At 47.8% G+C, this 18,494-nt stretch overlaps 1 protein-coding gene across 2 annotated transcripts in view; it reads left to right on the top strand.

The window, feature by feature from the left end:
• The window catches only part of DDR2 (discoidin domain receptor tyrosine kinase 2), a 63,060-nt gene that overhangs the window by 28,852 nt on the left and 15,714 nt on the right, over positions 1-18,494 (top strand). For both annotated transcript variants that reach the window (XR_014565541.1, XM_083743832.1), the window contains exons 4-10: positions 4,809-5,040; positions 6,035-6,182; positions 9,638-9,734; positions 11,651-11,834; positions 13,649-13,892; positions 16,147-16,209; positions 18,304-18,434. Coding sequence is in view for 1 of the 2 variants with exons in the window: in XM_083743832.1 (XP_083599958.1) it covers positions 4,809-5,040; positions 6,035-6,182; positions 9,638-9,734; positions 11,651-11,834; positions 13,649-13,892; positions 16,147-16,209; positions 18,304-18,434 (1,099 nt within the window). In the remaining variant the exon portion in view is untranslated. The remainder of the gene's footprint in view (positions 1-4,808; positions 5,041-6,034; positions 6,183-9,637; positions 9,735-11,650; positions 11,835-13,648; positions 13,893-16,146; positions 16,210-18,303; positions 18,435-18,494) is intronic.

The raw sequence follows: 18,494 nt of genomic DNA, 5'->3' as shown, positions 1-18,494 counted from the left end.
GTTGCAAGCGGTACCTAACAAGTACAAGGAGTTTTTGGGGGTCTTCTGCGAGAAAGAAGCGGACAAGCTGCCTCCCCACAGACCCTACGACTGCAAGATTGACCTCCTGCCGGGGGTGACGCTCCCGACGGGGAAACTGTATTCCATGTCTGAGGATGAATTGCAGGAGCTCAGGGAGTTCATAGATCACAACTTGAAGCGGGGATTCATCCGAGAGTCCAAGGCGGTGGGGGGCAGCCCTGTATTCTTTGTAAAGAAGCGGGACACGCCCCAAAAGAGGCTTGTAGTTGATTACAGAATTTTGAATTCGAAAACCAAGCCCTCAGCCTTCCCTATGCCCAAGATCGATGACCTGCTGGCGACGGTGCGGAAGGGGCGCATTTTTACCAAGTTGGATCTGCGCGGAGCGTACAATCTCATTCGCGTGAGGGAAGGTGACGAGTGGAAAACGGCCATGTTTACGCCGCTGGGCACCTATGAATATAGAGTTATGCCTTTTGGATTACAAAATGGCTCCCACTGTTTTCAAGCATTCATGCATCATGTCTTGGCGGGTCTTCTCTACAAGAAGTGCGTCTGCTTCCTGGACGACATCCTCATCTTCTCGGAGTCGTCGGAGGCTCACGAGAGAGATGTCAGGGAAGTCCTGCAGCGGCTGCGGGAGCACCGGCTTTACGCCAAGCTGGAGAAGTGCCAGTTCGACAAGACGGAGGTGGACTTCCTGGGCTACAAGCTGTCCGACAAGGGACTCGCCATGGACAGTACCAAGGTACGTGCAGTGCTGGACTGGAAGAGCCCACGCAATCGAAAGGAAGTCCAGAGGTTTGTCGGCTTTGCCAACTTTTATCGCAAGTTCATCAAAGGTTTCGCCATGCAGACAGCGGCCATCACTGACACCCTCAGTTCCAAGAAGAAGAAGTTCATCTGGACGGAGCAGGCAGAGCAGTCCTTTCAGAAGCTCAAGCACCTCTTCGCGTCCGAGGAACACCTGCTACACGTGAACCCCAGCAGGCCCATGAAAGTGGAGACGGACGTGTCAGACAGGGCCGTGGGGGCCGTCCTGTTGCAGCAAGACCACCAGGGGGACTGGAGGCCGTGCGCTTTCTACTCCAGGAAACTCAGCAAGTCGGAGCAGAACTACACCATCTGGGACAGGGAGTTACTGGCCATACATGCAGCCTTCAAGGCGTGGCGGCATTTCCTCATCGGGGCCAAACACACGGTGCAGGTCCGTACAGACCATAAGAACTTGGAGTACTGGCGCACGGCGAGGTTCCTGAACCAGAGACACATCCGCTGGGCGGAGTTCTTTGCAGATTTCGACTTCAGAATAGAATACATCCCTGGAAACAACAACATCATGGCGGACGCGCTGTCCAGGAAACCGCAGTATCTCAAAGAAGAGGCGCTGGCGGCGGCCAAGCATATTTTCGCACCAAAGGCGTGGGCATGCGCGTCAGCCACGGTGGACCTGGACGTGGTGCGTCGAGCGCTGCAGACGGACTCCTTCGCACGAGCCAAGATGGAGGAGGTGCGTAGCGGCACAGCGAGGGACGACGACTTCCAAATACGCGACGGCCTGCTCATCCGCAAAGGAGCCCTCTACGTGCCGGGAGACAACCTCCGCGCGAGGGTCCTGCAACAGCTGCACGACGCGCCCAGCGCGGGACACTTCGGCAAGGAGAAGACGGTGGACCTAGTAGCCAGAGACTTTTGGTGGCCCAAGATGAGGGGGGATGTCGCGGAATACGTCAAGAGGTGCGACACCTGCCAAAGGGCCAAACCAGTACACCAGCCGCCGGCGGGCCTGTTGGAACCGCTACAGACACTGTTCGAACCGTGGGAAAGGGTGGCCCTGGACTTTGTCACGGATCTGCCCAGCTCGAGAGGCAAGACGGCAGTACTCGTGGTAGTAGACTTGTTCACCAAGATGGCCCACTTCATTCCTTGCGCGAAGGTGGCCACAGCCGAGCAGACCGCCAAGCTGTTTATAGACCACGTGTTCAAGGTGCACGGCCTCCCATGGTCCATCCTGTCCGACAGGGGGCGCCAGTTCATATCCAACTTCTGGCAAAAGCTGATGGGTTTCCTGAACGTCAAGGTCAGCCTGGCGTCGGCGCGACACCCGCAGACTAACGGACAGGCGGAGAGAGTCAACGCCATCATGCAGCAGTACCTGAGATGCTACGCGAACCAGCAGCCCTCAACCTGGGTGGACTACCTACCGCTAGCCGAGTTTGCCTACAACAACACAAAACACGTGTCCACGGGGGTGACACCGTTTTTCGCCAACAATGGGCGGCATCCCAGAACCTTCCCGGGTTTAGAGAAAGTGAGGGAGGGGGAGCCGCAGGGAGCAGATGCCGTGGCAGCGGAGTTGCAGGAGATCCATGAGCAGCTCAGGAGGCAGTTAGAGATGGCGAAACAGGCTTACAAAGTGCAGGCAGACCGACACAGGAGGGTTGGGGAAGACATCCGGGTAGGAGACTGGGTCTGGTTAGCAGCCCAGGCAGTTCCGGCCAGATCGTTGGCCAAGAAGAAGCTCGGGCACAAGCAGCTAGGGCCTTACCAAGTAGAGGCGCAGATCAACCCAGTGGCCTTCCGGTTAACACTCCCGGAGGGGTCCAGAATGCACCCGGTCTTTCATAGATCAGTGCTCACACCCTACAAAGAGCCCCACAGGTTTCAGGCACCAGGGACAGCGCCAGACCCGCTCAGGGAAGCGCCCAAAAAGGGGGGGTCGCCGAGAAGGGGGCCACTCAACGAAGCCACAGAGATTTTAGACTCAAGGTGGGGGGAGGACGGGATTGAATATCTTCTCGCCACAGAGGACACCCCGGCCAGCGCCAACAGGTGGGTGCCGGATTACGCATTGGAGGAGCAGTTGCTCAAGGAAGAATTCCATACACTTTTCCCGCACAAGCCTATGCCGGCGGGCTTTTTCAATGATTGTCTGTTCACACCCACACTCTCGGCCAGCACTTTCCGGGGTTTCTCCGCAGCGGAGGACTCGGCTCCGGGAGGCAGCTCCCCAGAGGGCTCGCTCTCAGGTTTTGGCACGGGGGGATCTTATTGGTGGGAGGACCAACCCGAAGTGGGATGGCGCAGAGACAGGCCGGAGGGACCCTGGGAAGTGGCGTCACCTCAGGCGACAGGGGGAGAAGGGGTTTTGAGTGATTTGGGGGCGGCCTCAGATTTCGAACACACCGCCCAGGAGATGGAAGCGGAGGGAATCGCAGTCGACGAGCCCATGGAGGACTTTCCGGACTTATCACGATGGCTGCATGCCTCGGGGGACGAACTGTATCCTGAACTCACCCCGACAACTCTAGAGCACCCGGAACCCGCACCTGAAGAGGGGGAGGGGGAAGGGGGGCTTCGAGGGGGGGATGGATGTCAGGGGTTCAGAAGGAGAGACACAGGAGGGGGAGCAAATGGAGAGTGAGGAGGAGGAGTACGAGGGGGGCGCAGGCAGTGACAGTGGCCAGAGTTATTCCACAAGCCTCTCTAGCGAATCGGAGGACTCACAGAAGTGAGCTCCGGTGGCCAGAGCGAGGGGGGTTCCAGGGGGGAAGCCCCAGGAGGAAGGGGCCAGCGGGGAGTCCCTGAGCAGCAGTTGGAAATCAGGGCCAGCTTCTCCACCAGAGCGCAGTGGGGAGGGGGAGTCCCAGGAGTCGGGACCAGTGTCCTCACCACCAGAGGGAGGAGAGGAGTCAGGTTTGGCAACGCCCACATCAGGAAGCGGGGAAACGGTCAGAAGGAAAGTCACCGGCTGGGCGCGCGCGCCAAGTTCAAATGTACAGGAGCGCGGCACAGTGGGGAGCCCGGGAAGGGAGCCAGGTCCTAAAGCCCGCCGGAGGGAGGGGCAAGACTCAGGAGGCTCAGCGTCAGAGGAGTCCAGGAAGGAGGAAACCCCAGAGGGCAGAAGGACCCAGCGAAGGAAAGAACAGCGTAGGAGGTGGAGCCGGGCTAGAATCTTAAACTGGTGTGGGTGGAGCAGTGAGTCAGAGGGGACTTAGCCGGTCTAGCGTCAAGACGTGGGTCTGCGCGCCCAGAGCTTTGAAATGGAAACTAAACTTCAATAAAGACTTTTGTACATTATATCCACCGGGCGTTGGTCCTCTGTGAGCTGGGATCTAGAGGCAGACCTGACAGATATGTTCCTTGGAGGCCAGATCTGCTGCCTTTGTGGATCCTACCACCTGAGGCATTCGCCTCAACTTGCCTCATTTAGTTACTATGGTCTATCACCACTGATACATCACCACCATGAATACACATATGCCCCTTTTAAGCCATCTGAGCCTCTCCACATCTTGCAGCAGCTAACTCCATATGATCATTGAATGTGATGTGAAGAGTTCCTTGTTTTGCCTCCCCCGAGTTCTTTCATGTGAGAAGGAGAAAACCATTATCACTATCCAAATTCTGTCCATCTGTCATAGCCAGCTTCCAGCCTATCCCTTTGTCCCAGTCAGGGCTGCCATGCTCTTGTCCTCCATTCCATCCCTCAGGTCAGCCCAACCCAGCTTATCCAGTCCTGGCTCTGCCCTGTTGCCACCCGCGTGGCACATCTATAGTGGCAAGTAGGGAAGGCATAGGTGCTGAGGTGGTGAAAGTAGGAAGCTGAATGGGAATGGAGAAACTGGACTAGTGGCTGAGAGGGCCAGAGCCAGATAAGGGAGTCACAGGAAGGGGACGAATGAAAGAATGAGGCAGAACCACCATGGGAAGCGAAAGGCCAAGATGGGCATTGACCACAAATGAGTGGGTGACGCCAGTCAGGTCCACTTTCCGCTTTTCTCTAGGCTAGGCTCAGAAGAAGGGGATGGTGCGTGGTGCCCTGAGATCCCCGTGGAACCAGATGACCTCAAGGAGTTCCTGGAGATTGATTTACATGTCCTGCACTTCATCACCCTGGTCGGGACCCAGGGCCGTCATGCCGGAGGTCACGGCAATGAATTTGCACCAATGTACAAAATTAATTACAGCCGGGATGGCACCCGCTGGATATCTTGGCGGAACAGGCATGGAAAGCAGGTAAAGCAGTAGGGAGGGGGTGAAAATAATAATAATAATAATAATAATAATAATAGTTGTTGTTGTTGTTGACTATAGAAAATCTGTGGAAAATAAAAGCCACACTTATCTTTTGCCCCACTCTTCCAGGTCTGTGTTTCAAAGCTCTGTGTTTGGAGCAAACAGTAATTCAGGCTTTCCACATATTGCTGTTTGCTCTGACTGAGCTTTAAAGAGCGGGTTTTTGCAGGAAAAGCTCTGGGGGGGGGGGAGTGCTCAGACACGGACTTTTGAAGTGTGGATCATGCTTGGAAAGAGCAAAGGAAGGGTAAGTGTGGAAATGCCCTCAGTAATGCTGTAGTAAGTTCTGAAGCACAGGAGCTCACGAAGACGACCCCATAAAGATTCCAAAAATGCAGGCAACTTTGTTGAATTATAACATACAGACAGGCGTGTGTATGCATGCCTCAAAATGCACCACACACACAAAAAGGTCGAGGAAGCTGGTGTTTGCCCACAGACAGCTTTCTGGGTCATGTGGCCAGCAGGACTCAACTGCTACTGGTACAATGGAACACTGTGACAGAAACCAGATTGCATGGAAACGCTGTTTACCTTCTCGCCACATTTTGGTCCTCAGAACTAAGTCAAGGACCAAAGAATTCCCTGAACTGAACAAAATTTCAGCTGAATTTTTATGTTACCAAGAATCTATGTTTTGGGTGAAGATGCAGAACGTACATAAATTGCCAATGTTCTCTAGGAATTGGAGAGGCCATGCTACTAAAGAGCAAATATGCAACCAATTTAAACACCTGATTAAACTTATAGCAGAATTGAGTTGACCTAAATAGAAAAATCTTATATATTCAGTTGCTAGAGGGCACCATCAGAATAATAGCTACGCAAATTTCAAGGAGAACTGTGGTACAATTACTGTGGCTGCAACACTTCCCTGTCTGCCTGCCGCCCAGCAGCCTTGTTCTTGGTCATTTTATGTCCTTTCCCCCCTCAGGTGCTTGATGGAAACACCAATCCATACGATATTGTCCTGAAGGACTTGGAGCCACCCATCATTGGTCGATTCATCCGCTTTATTCCTGTGACTGACCATTCCACGAATGTCTGTCTCAGGGTGGAGCTGTATGGTTGTGTCTGGCTAGGTAAGTACAGCAATTCATTGGAACTATGACCTATCAGGGTGACTTACAGGCACATATAATTTTTGTAGAGCAATGAGGCTATTCTAGAAGCTTCATCACTGTGTTCCATACAAATGTACCTTTTTTGTCCAAAGTTGAGCTCTTGTGGGAAACGGGGGCAGTAGTTCTGTGAGCTTGAAGCAGAAGCTAACTGCATAGTGTTGATTGGCTAGCCTCTGTTATGTCACCAAGGATTCCCCTCCCCCCCCCCATTTTTTAAAATAAAACTACTAATGAACAGGTAAATCAATATGGTGCTTTAAAGGAAAAATAACATATTTGGCTAACCCTCCATACAATGGCAGTGATCTAGACAAATGTGTCCCTAATTAGTGTCTGCACCCAACTGTTCTGGGGTTTTTCCTTTGCAACAGATGTATCCCATCCACAACATGGACAAATGGCTTGCCAGATTCTTAAAAATAAAAGAAAAAGTGTTCAAATTATTATGGAACCACAGAGGCAAGTGAACAATAACAAAAAAATCAATAATATATTGAACTCAATGCAAGGCATACAAAATCTAAAAACATTAAATAATAACACCCAGTTTAAATAATAACAACCATACTTCACTCGATGGCATGGGGAGAGATACCTGTACATCTGAAACAAAACTGTACGAAATAAAATCCTACCAAACTGAATAGAAATGAGCAGGATCTTCCTGTCCATTAGAGACCTATGACTTAGGTTTTATTTTTTATGCAATAACTAAATTCCAGAGATTATTTTTACCATAAGGATATAGACACATATTTAAATGATTGTCACTGCTGTGCTATAGAGAAGCTGGCAGCAGCCACCACCCAGGTCAAAAGTTCCTTTTGGCAAAACATCTTCATGGTATCTGTCGACACATTTAGTAGGAATAACTGTGGATAAATTTGAATATGTGTTTTAATAATCTTTAATATCTCCTAATAAATTTCATCCCAGAATAAAGCAACCTGTGGGTATTCCTACCGGATATGGAGGGGAAAGTCCCTTTAGTTCCACAACCAGTTTCTTAGATTAAAAAATAGTTTCGAAACTGAGCTGCTGAGATGCAAACTTGCAGAAAAACTCTCATTCACGGCTGTACTTAGCTGGATTATGGCTGTTCTTGGTCACAGATTGTGGCCATTTTTGTTCGCATTACTCTGAAATGAGAGCAGCAAAGAGGAAACTAGAGAGGGAAAGTGGGGGCAAGTGTGGAACTGGTCAGGGAAAAATGTCTCAACTGGCAGCATATTCCTTTGCACAGTGATACGTCTAATTTACTTATGTGTATCACTTTCAAATGTATAATGTTTCCTGGAACTTTAAAAATTCATAGAAATCCAGTGGTTTAGAAAAGTGTCCAGTGAAGTGCAGAAATAAGTCACAGGAAGAGGACAATTTAAGTGACAGAAAGCAAAATCTGCTGTTCCCAAACTGATTGAAGATTTAATGCTTGAAGGAAAAAAGGATTCAGTTTAATTTAAAGGGCTAGAATGGGTAACTTTATGTATTTATTTTTTGTTCTTAATTTCATTTACTACTTTTTAATTGTATCATAATACTTGAATAGAACTACTTATTAATAATGTTATAGTTATAAAATAGGAAAGCAAAGATAGAATTGTCTTAAAAATGATAAATACAGTACAGCATTTCTAAAGCTCATTTGAGTGCTTGGTATCCATTATTTTGCAATCTGAAAGCAACCCTGTAAGGCAGGTCAGTATTTTCCCCTGTACATGTTGGGGGGTGGGTGGAATTATAGATAGAGAATACACAATCACCCCTTAATAGTACGCAGAAACATGCCCCCCAATCTCTGAGCAGTGAGAGATTCCAGGGGTTCCAGGTGTTTACTCAGAGTTCATGATTCCTTTTGGAAATGAGGAACAGTGGAGACTATGGGGTCTTCAGGATATATGGTTTATTTACACACATAAACAACCTGAGCCTAAGATGGAGGGGCTCACAGCTTTAAAACGCCAAAAGGATCTTGTTTCTTGCATAGTTGCAGCCTTGGATTCAAACAGAAATCGAACATTGCTCTGACTCTCCCTGACATTTGCTCCAATTCAGCGGTAAAACACGGGGTTTCCCAGGGAAAGTGCTGGGGCAAAATAACAAACAAACAATTCTGTTCAGACATTGAGCTTTAAAGCCTGGACCTGTGCCTAGAAAGCACAGCATAAAAGGAAGTCTGGATGAGGCCTTAGTTGCAGTGGCGTAGCGTGGGGGGTGCAGGGGGGGCCGGCCTCACCGGGCGCAACATCTGGGGGTTAGGGAAATCCACGGGTTAGGGGGCGCAAATCCATGGGTTAGGGGGCGCAAATCCATGGGTTAGGGGGCGCAAATTACTTGCCTTGCCCCGCGTGCTGATAACCCACGCTACGCCACTGCTTAGTTGCTAGCTCCCAGTTCCTTATTTGCACAAAGGTTTGGAACAGAGATTTATTGCGAATTTTGAAGTGGACACTCCTTCAATCATGCAGTTATACTATATGGACTAGATATTTATAACTTATTTTGAGGTGCAGAGGTATATTAACTGTAGTTCTTGATCAGGCTTACTGACTGACATCTGTTTCAAACTTTTGTGCAAATAAGGAGCTAGGAACTTTATCAGGGGTAAAGAAATACCGTATTTTTTGCACCATAATACTCACTTTTTCCCTCCTAAAAAGTAAGGGGAAATGTCTGTGCATGTTATGGAGGGAATGCCTACGGGTGGCATGCCTACAGATTTTCCTCCTCTAAAAACTACGTGCGTGTTATGGTCAAGTGCGTGTTATAGAGCGAAAAATACGGTATGTGTCAAGTTTTGTGCCGTGAGGTCCTATTTTCAGCCCCCTTCCCAGACTAGTTTATACTGTTAGAAACTCTGCCCTTCTTGCAGCTTAAAGGCACCACAGAGGAGCAATTAGGATCACAGGAAGTACTTTCTTTAAATTAATTAATCTCTGCAGTATTATCTTGTTTTAGTTTCAAAGAGATCGGAGTACGAGTACAAGAGTACCTGAACTGCAGGAAGGCGTGGTTCAGAGGGCTGGAGTTTATTGCGCATTTATTCTGATGTGTTTGCAGGAAAGTGTTATCCCACACTTTCAAGGGCATTACCCCATCATTTTCCTTCCCACAAAAACTCATTTTTAAAAAATCTCTACACCACTTAGAGATTTTCGAAATATTACATGGTGAGTAAGTGCTTTTTAAAAAAAGCAATTTTGTTGCTCGAGCGTGCCAAATCCACTACCTGCACAACCTAAATTTGCAGGTGTGCGAATGATTCCACTTGGAAGCAGCCTAGACCTCAGCCAGACTTTCTTCCCATTTAGCTTATCTGTTCCCAGCCTCCAAGCTCTGTGCTTGTGGAGTTCTTTCCAGACCGATGTTCTCACTAGCAGTGCAAGAGTAACCCCTGTTCCATCCTTTTACAGATGGGCTGGTTTCATACAGTGCTCCTGCAGGGCAGCAGCTGGCTCTACCTGGTGGCACCGTGATTTACCTGAACGATTCAATCTACGATGGGTACAGGTGGGTTCCTGAGTATCACGCAACTGGGAAAGGTGCATGATGGGAGGAAGGAAGAGAGGAAAGCCTTCAGCCAAGTTAATATTTCAGAGTAAAGGGAACAGCCAATCTCATTGAGTTAAGAAACATAACAATAGTTTCACATTTAAAGATAAATTGTGAAGAGTAACCAGTGCCTTTTTTCTAGAAAAATAGGTGCTGGTACTCACCATAAAGGGACGCAGGTGGCGCTGTGGGTTAAAGCCTCAGCGCCTAAGACTTGCCGATCGAAAGGTCGGCGGTTCGAATCCCTGCGGCGGGGTGCGCTCCCGCTGCTCGGTCCCAGCGCCTGCCAACCTAGCAGTTCGAAAGCACCTCCGGGTGCAAGTAGATAAATAGGGACCGCTTACCAGCGGGAAGGTAAACAGCGTTTCCGTGTGCGGCTCTGGCTCGCCAGAGCAGCGATGTCACGTTGGCCACGTGACCCGGAAGTGTCTCCGGACAGCGCTGGCCCCTGGCCTCTTAAGTGAGATGGGCGCACAACCCCAGAGTCTGTCAAGACTGGCCCGTACGGGCAGGGGTACCTTTACCTTTACCTTTACTCACCATAAAGTTGTTACAATAAGTGTCACATTTTTTAACAAACAAAAAAAGAGGTTCCGGTACTGTGTTCCCTTGAGTACCCCATGAAAAAAAAGGACAGTGTAACTCTTTTTTTAATATAATTTTTGGTTCTCCATCCAGTTTCTTCCTTGTGGTGTACTTTATAGTTTAAAGTGCCCCCAAGTTTTGTATCCAACCTGAACCAAAGTAAGTCAAAAGTGATTATTTTTCAAGAATCTGCTCTATTTTCCTGCTATTTGGGGAATTTGAACATAAGAACATGAGAACAACTCTGCTGCATCAGACCAGTGGCCCATTTAGTCCACCATCCCTTTCTCACAATGCTCAACCCTTCAAATAGCCCTCAGAAGGTTGTCACCTCTTTCTGTACCTTTATACTTTCTCATGGTCACATGACAACCCAGTCAGATGGGCAGGGTATGTATGTAGGTAGATAGGTAGGTATAAACAAACAAACAAAATTATAATTATCCTCATTTTCCAAGTTCAACCAGAGACAGAATTCATGCTCATTTTTCATGTGATAAATTCCTTGTGCAATGTCTACCCATCACATTTTTGTGGAGCAAATGACCTTTCTGCAAAATTAATTGTTTCACTAGCTTTTACTATGGTATTTGAGCAGGTAAACAGCAAAGCCTTCATGGCATGCAGGCCACTTTGTCTCACGTGACTTGCCTGAATGAGTTTGGGATTCCCATGTGGACAAATTCACATTTTCTAGAACTGAAGGAACTGTTCCAGTAACTTCGTTTTCTTTTTCCTGTATGGGGGACTATTCCACAAAGCAAGTTATCACATGGAAATGATCCAGCAAAGACACTATAGCTCAGGGGTAGCCAACATGGTGCCCCCCCAGATGGCCAGCATGACCAGGGATGATGGAAGTTGTAGTAGTCCATGACTGCTGGAGAGCACCACGTTGGCTACCCCTACTGTAACTAGATTTCTAGAGAACTACAAGATTCCTTCCTTGTGTAACCTGGAAGCCCCCTGTGCCTCACAAAAAACTCTCATGATGATTTGTGGATAATCAGGGCATGTACAAAAATGCTTTACATTGCATCACGTGAGAGGAATTTACTGTATCAAAAACGTGAGAATTTGCCTATCCCCGGGGCTAAATTTGACTTTCAACTGAGTTTCCAGCTGCCAGTTCCACAATTTATCCATCCATTAAATGCTACAGGAGGCCACCATCTGTCTCCTTTGCCCTCCTGTTTGAGCCAGGACAATCTTGCTGATATTTAGAAGGAAAAGGTTGGGATTAACTGTGTTCTGCCTCCCCTCCCCTCTTTTAACCTGCCACTCACTAGCATGATGGAAGGACTAGGCCAGCTGACAGACGGGGTTTCAGGCCTGGACGATTTTAGCCAAACCCACGAATACCATGTATGGCCTGGTTATGACTATGTTGGCTGGCGCAATGAGAGCACCACTAACGGCTATGTGGAAATTGTCTTCGAATTTGACCGGATCAGAAACTTCACCACCATGAAGGTTAGTTGCTAAATTCAATGCTGGCTCCCATGTTTTCTTTAGACTGGCAGCAGAGTGCAATTTATAGAAGGTGTGTGGGGATCCTTTTCCTGCCGCCCAACCCCACGTTTCAAACCTCAGGTCTGAAGGCTCCAGCTGGTGCAAAAAGGTTCAGCTTGACTGTTGACTGGGGCAGACCAGTGCTAACATACAACTTGGATGCTCAAAAGCTTGCACTGGCTTCCTATATGCTGCAGGACCAAGTTCAAGATTCTTATATTAATTTACAAGGCCCTTATCTGCTTGGGTCCAGATGCCTCAAGGATCACCTAATCCCTTATATCCCACCCCAATCACTGAGGTCTTGAGGGACCCAATTTTATGGGACTCACTTCCAGCTGAGGTCAGAGGTGCTGAGCCTCCAACACCTTCCAAAACTCTTTTTCCAGCTGAAGTCTGATTTTATTGTTTTAACCTATTTTTATCTTTTCTGTATTGTATTTCTGAGACTGATAGTTAAGTGATATATAAATGGTTTAAATAAATAAATAAACTTTTGGCCTACACACTTGAGTTACTGTTATGATAAACAATTACACATGGGCCTTTGTTCTAAATATGTGTGCCAAAGTCCAAATCCCCTACCTTAAAAAAGGGGTCTGTGTATTCATTTGACCTGTGTTGATGACAGCCATTATGAAATCTGGCACATCTGGTTGGCAGAGAAGAGTGCAGACCCTGCGGTACAAAGGGATCCAAAACTCAGACGCCATCTTCTGGGACTGCAATCCTGTGCAGGTCATGTTACCCATACAAGTTCTCAGCCCCCCCCCAGCACTTGTTGGGGGCATGGTGCCCCAAAACATGTGTTTTGGGGCGCTGCACAATATTTCTGCCCTGAAAAAAAGCACTTTTTCACGGTGAGAGTGTACTGAAATAATGTGAGCTCACAGTGGCCATTTGGGCTGCTGTCCTCTCACGAGAAAAATCAGGATGCCCTCTTTTTTTTCTGGGAGAGTTGATGTGTATAAGAGTGGCACTGGCAAAGGATAAACAGGTGTTATATTTTGTGCCTTGTGCAGAAAATTCAAATCTTATCTTTCCCTTCTACTAACTGGTATGGGACACAATCCACTGAAACCTTATTCTACTGAAATTGATGAGAGCTTGGGTCGATTAAGAGCAACGGTTTCAAGCTGCATCCCATTCATTCCCGAGGGGCCTGTGCAGGAGAAATCAGGAGAGAAGAGCCTGGCTTTGCCTAGCACCTCAAGGGTGCAACCTGATGGATAGAATGGGTGGAACAAGTGGCAAAACAGTCAAGAAGAAAATAGTATGTGCGCGCGCACACACTGTGCTTCTGGACCTCAGTCCTGAAATTCTGCTGCTTCCCCAGAGACCCTAAGAAGGCTAAAATTCTAAAATTTTGCCATACACTAAGATCTGGCAGCCAATGGTGTCAGGACAAGAGCCCAGAACACAATTTGTAAAAGCACAACCAATTAATTGCTGAAGGAGGCATCTTATAGCTTGATTACTCAAAGGGAAGCTGCACTGAGCTCAATGAAGCTTACTCCCAAATATATGTGCATAGGAGCAAAAGCTTAATGTGGCTGCCTTGCATGCAGTTACAGTGGGAGAGTATTATTACTTATTTATTTCATAACATTTATATAACACTTGATTGCTTCCCCTGTTAGTTTTCTATGTTTCACTCTACTGTTTAATGTAGCAGGGCTTTCAAAAAATGTGGCAACCTTAGTTGGAGCATCTCATAGTCTCTGGGTGGGATCACGTCACCTCCTGCTCACCCCTCTCATGTCTCCATTACACAGGTTCACTGCAACAATATGTTTGCCAAGGGAGTGAAGATTTTCAAGGAGGTGCAGTGCCACTTTCGCTCTGATGCAAATGAGTGGGAGCCTAATGCCATCTCCTCAGTGCTGGTGCTAGATGATGTGAACCCCAGCGCCCGCTTCGTCACAGTGCCCCTTCTCCATCACATGGCTAGTGCCATCAAATGCCAGTTCTACTTTGCGGACACCTGGATGATGTTCAGTGAGATCACCTTCCAGTCAGGTATGACACAGGGATGGGTGATGGAACTGTGTGTGTTTATGTGTATCCTAGTAAGTGAGAGATATTTTGGGAGGGAGCCAGGAATCCTTGTTCATCGCTAGGCCTGATGTGCTACGAAAGTAGGTTTAATTTTCTCATATGTCTGGACACAGCATAGGCTGATGAACTGTATTTGTCATAATGATATACAAGATATGTGGACCTGTACAACACAGAAGACCTGTTCTGTACATGCAGCAAAATTGGTTCAGTGAACAGGATTGTGCCCTAGCCACTCCTGCCTCATAAGCCATGTAGGCATTTGCTCTAATGTCTAAAGTGTGCATTGGTGCATACACTTCATTGCACATAGATGTGACTAAGGCCAGGTCTATTTTTCCCAGGGAAGGATGCAGTTGATAGACCAGAAAGTCAGTTAGGAGTTCCTTTTACTAATTTATAAACAGTGGCCTTTCCTGGAGAAGTCAGACTTAGACATGCTTATTCCTGTTCTTGTTACTGCCAGGTTGGACTACTTTAATTCACTTTACATGGGATTGCCCTTGGAGTCCAGAAACTGCTGTTGCCAGATTGTTATCAGGAACTGGGCAGACACAGCTGATTGTACCATGGGTGGCCAGCTAGTTTCTAGACTCAGTTCAAACTGTGTGCGAGCCTCCAGGTATCACTGCCTGTCCCTTGGGCATCTTCCTAGGCTACAGCCTTTATTGGCCTTGCTCTGTCCCACCTCACCTGGTGTGTTTTTGCATGGCCAGAATGTGTCCGTCCCTGAATTGTGATAATCTCTTCCTTTCCTTTGTGTGGTAAGTTGGGTTCAAGCCATACAAAATTTGGAGGTTTCTACACCCACCCACACCCCTCTCCAGCCAAGCGAAAGTCACATCTCTGCTCATGTTGTTGCCTTTGGCTGTGCCTGCCACTGGTATGCCGCTCCCGGTATGCAACTGAGGGAATATGGCTGCTGGGCTGAAAAGGGCCCCCTGTAGTTTAGACCTTTAAAAAGCCCTAAGCAGCCTGGGACCTCAGGGTATCTACCTTCTTCCCATAAGAGCCTGGTCACAGAGCGAACTCCTAGAGGCTGAGGTCCCTTCAGACCCCCCACATTTGAGGGGACCACCCCCCAAGTTGATGGGCTTTGCCATTCAAATGGTGCGCATGTGCCGCATATTGTGATCAATTATGTGGGGCAGGGCTTACTTTCCCCCTCCCCCATATTTTATTCAAGTTGGCACCCCTGAGCCTGGTCTAAACTTTGCTCAGTCTCTGAGGCCTGTCCTCTTGTCCCTCTCACACTTTCCCTCCCATGTCTTCTTGCCCTGTTTTCAATTGGGTCCAGGGCTGGGTGTCTCCACTTGTGATTCTTGCCTCAGATTTTATCCCTGAAATCCCATGTTTTCCTGTTCTTTAGCCCTATAATCAATAGTCTGCTTCTTGTGTTCTCCCCAATTCAGCTCTGCCCACCTACCGCAGTCAGATAATCAGGGAACCAGATAATCAGGGAACCAGAGGCTCAGAAAGCTGGATAATCAGACAGTCATTTGACATACAAAAGAAGTGGGGACCCTTCCACTAAATATCATTTTATCACAAGTTTCACATGAGCAGTAAACAGGGGAAAGTAAAATAAATAAATAAAACATGGTGAGAAAACCGGAAGTGCTTCTCAAAGCTGAAGAGACAACGGGAAAAATTACCCTGCAGGGCTAGGTGGGGAAAGAAGGAAGGGGGGGAGGAGACTCTCCCCAACACATGAAGCACATGAAATCTGATTCAGGAGCTATATTAGGACTGGTTCAGAAGAGGGACAGATTTTTATTCAGGTTTTCTGCAGACTGGCATTTGCTCCAGTTCAACAGTAACCAGTGGGTTTTCCTGGGGAAAGTGGTGGGACAAAAACCCTATTGAACCCGTGATAGTAGATCAGTAGGAATCACAGGTCAGACGAAAGTGTGGATGGGCCACTGACAGGAGTTTAGCTGGTTGGCCCAGGGAAACCGCCTTTTCCATAACCAAACCTAATGTTTTGATCACTGTTTGTGTGACTAGAGGAGCAAAGAGGCTGTGTGCACAGCCATCAGGGGCTTTCACATCTTTCTTCATTAAGCCAAGGTGAGATAAGTGAAACCAGCTCAGTGTCTTGAAAAGCACCTATAATCTGATTTTCCACATTTAAAAATGAAAGTTTCAAACAACCACTGTGTCTGCTGGTTCTGCTGTTTAAGTCTGGATTCCTCCCCCCCTTTTTCTTTATTAGATGCAGCCATGTACAATAATTCTGGAGCCCTTCCTGATTCTTCAGTGACTCCTACTACTTATGGTATGTGTGACGCTAGTTTAGAATGTGGACCGTAAAGTGATCTACCTGGAATGTTGTGGATGAGCTAGTTGTGGAACAATGCTAACTTGGCACCAGGGAGATGCAGAGTAGCAGGTTTGCACTGTGGTGGAGGGGTGGGGGTGAGGGTGAGGCCCTTACTTTCATTTTGCTACTCCTGCTCCAAGATGTCATAGCTGAGGGACCCAAAGATAGGACCACTTGGGAAACCCTTCACCATTAGATGATGACAACGATGATTTATTTGTACCCAGCCAATCTGACTGGGTGGCACCAGTTACTCTGGGTGGCTTCCAATATATATAAAAACATTTTTTTAAAAAAATTAAAAAGCTTCCCTATACAGAGCTGCCTTCTAGTGTTTTCTAAAGTTTATATACAGATAGGTAGCCGTGTTGGTCTGCCATAGTCAAAACATTTTTTTTTTTCCTTCCAGTAGCACCTTAAAGACCAACTAAGTTAGTTCTTGGTATGAGCTTTCGTGTGCATGCACACTTCTTCAGATACACTGAAAAGTTTATATAGTTAATCATCTCCTTGACATCTGATGGGAGGGAGTTCTACAGGGTGGGTGCCAGTACCAAGAAGGCCCTCTGCCTGGTTCTTAGAAGATCCTCAGTCCTAGATCTCAGTGTCTGAACTGCATGATGGAGGTGGAGATGCTTCTTCAGGTATACAGGGCCACGGCTGTTTAGGACTTTATGTGTCAGCATCAACACTTTTAATTGTGCTCAGAACATACTAGGAGCCAATGTAGGTCTTTCAGGACCAGTGTTATATGGTCCCAGTGGCTGCTCCCAGTCACCAGTCTAGCTGCCACATTCTGGATTAGTTGTAGTTTCCAAGTCACCTTCAAAGGTAGCCCCACATAGAGTGCATTGCAGTAATCCGATTGAGAGATAACTAGAGCATGCACCACTCTGGCAAGACAGTCTGCAGGCAGGTAGGGTCTCAGCTGGTGTATCAGTTGGAGCTGGTAGATAGCTGCCCTGGTCACAGAATTAACCTGAGTCCAAAATGACACCCAGGCTGCACAACTGGTCCTTTAGGAGCATAGTTACTCAGTTCAGGACCAGGGAATCCCCCCCCCCACCTGCCCATCCTCTGTCCCCCAGAGACAGTACTTCTTTCTTGTTAGGGTTCAACCTCAATCAGTTAGCCACAATGCATCCTCCAACTGCCTCCAGACACTCACACAGGACCTTCACTGTCTTCACCGGTTCCAATTTAAAGGAGAGGCAGAGCTGGGTATCATCCGCATACTGGTGAACACCCAGCCCAAACCCCCTGAGGGTCTCTCCCAGCAGCTTCATATAGATGTTGAAAAACATGGGGGAGAGGACAGAGCCCTGAGGTGCTCCACAAGTGAGAGCCCAGGGGTCTGAACACTCATCTCCCAACACCACTTTCTGGACACGGCCCAGAAGAAAGGAGTGGTACCACTGTATAGCAGTGCCCCCAGCTCCCAACCTCCTTCCCAGCCAAGAGGATACCATGGTCAATAGTATCAAAAGCTGCTGCAAGATCCAGCAGAACCAGGAAACAGCTTTCACCTAGCCTGCCAGAGCTAGGGACCACGAGACCAAGGCAGTTTCAGGCTCATGAAGGGGCCTGAATTATGACTGGAAGGGAACCAAATGGCCCGCAACCTCCAGATATGCCTGGAATTGTTCAGCGACCACCTGCTCAATCACCTTGTCCAAGAATGGAAGATTTGATAGATCCAAGGCCAGTGGCAGCCTTCCCTGAAATACCTTATTTCAGTCCTTTTTCCTTTCTACCAGAAGGGACAGCCGTAGCTTTCCACCCTCTTGATGGCAGCTGGACTTCCCATCATAATGAAGACCAGTGGCCCTCAATACTGGAAGGGGCTGGAATTGCACTCTTAGTTATTCAGGCTGCTGTTCTCAGTGTGAATAGAGGCAGTATTTGAAAAGACACAGAGAATAATTCTGGCGGAGTGGGGAGGTATGAAACCTAGGGCAAAAGATGGCAGCTTGCAATATGCCATATGAAAGTCTTTTTAGTTTTCATAAATTCACCCAAAGCTCACATTTTATGGTTGTATTCTGACAGATCCAACCCTCAAAGTGGATGACAGTAATACTCGCATCTTGATTGGCTGCCTCGTGGCCATCATTTTCATCCTGGTGGCCATCATTGTAATCATACTCTGGAGACAGTTTTGGCAGAAGATGTTGGAAAAGGTAAGCCTGCAGACAGATACAGTCTGCATTAGAAACTTAACTGCCAAAGTGAGTAAGTTA

Source organism: Podarcis gaigeae (genome assembly GCF_964106915.1).
Source record: "Podarcis gaigeae genome assembly, chromosome: 6".
In the NCBI taxonomy this organism is placed as follows: Eukaryota; Metazoa; Chordata; class Lepidosauria; order Squamata; family Lacertidae; genus Podarcis; species Podarcis gaigeae.
This window is presented reverse-complemented; position numbering and strand designations above follow the sequence as displayed.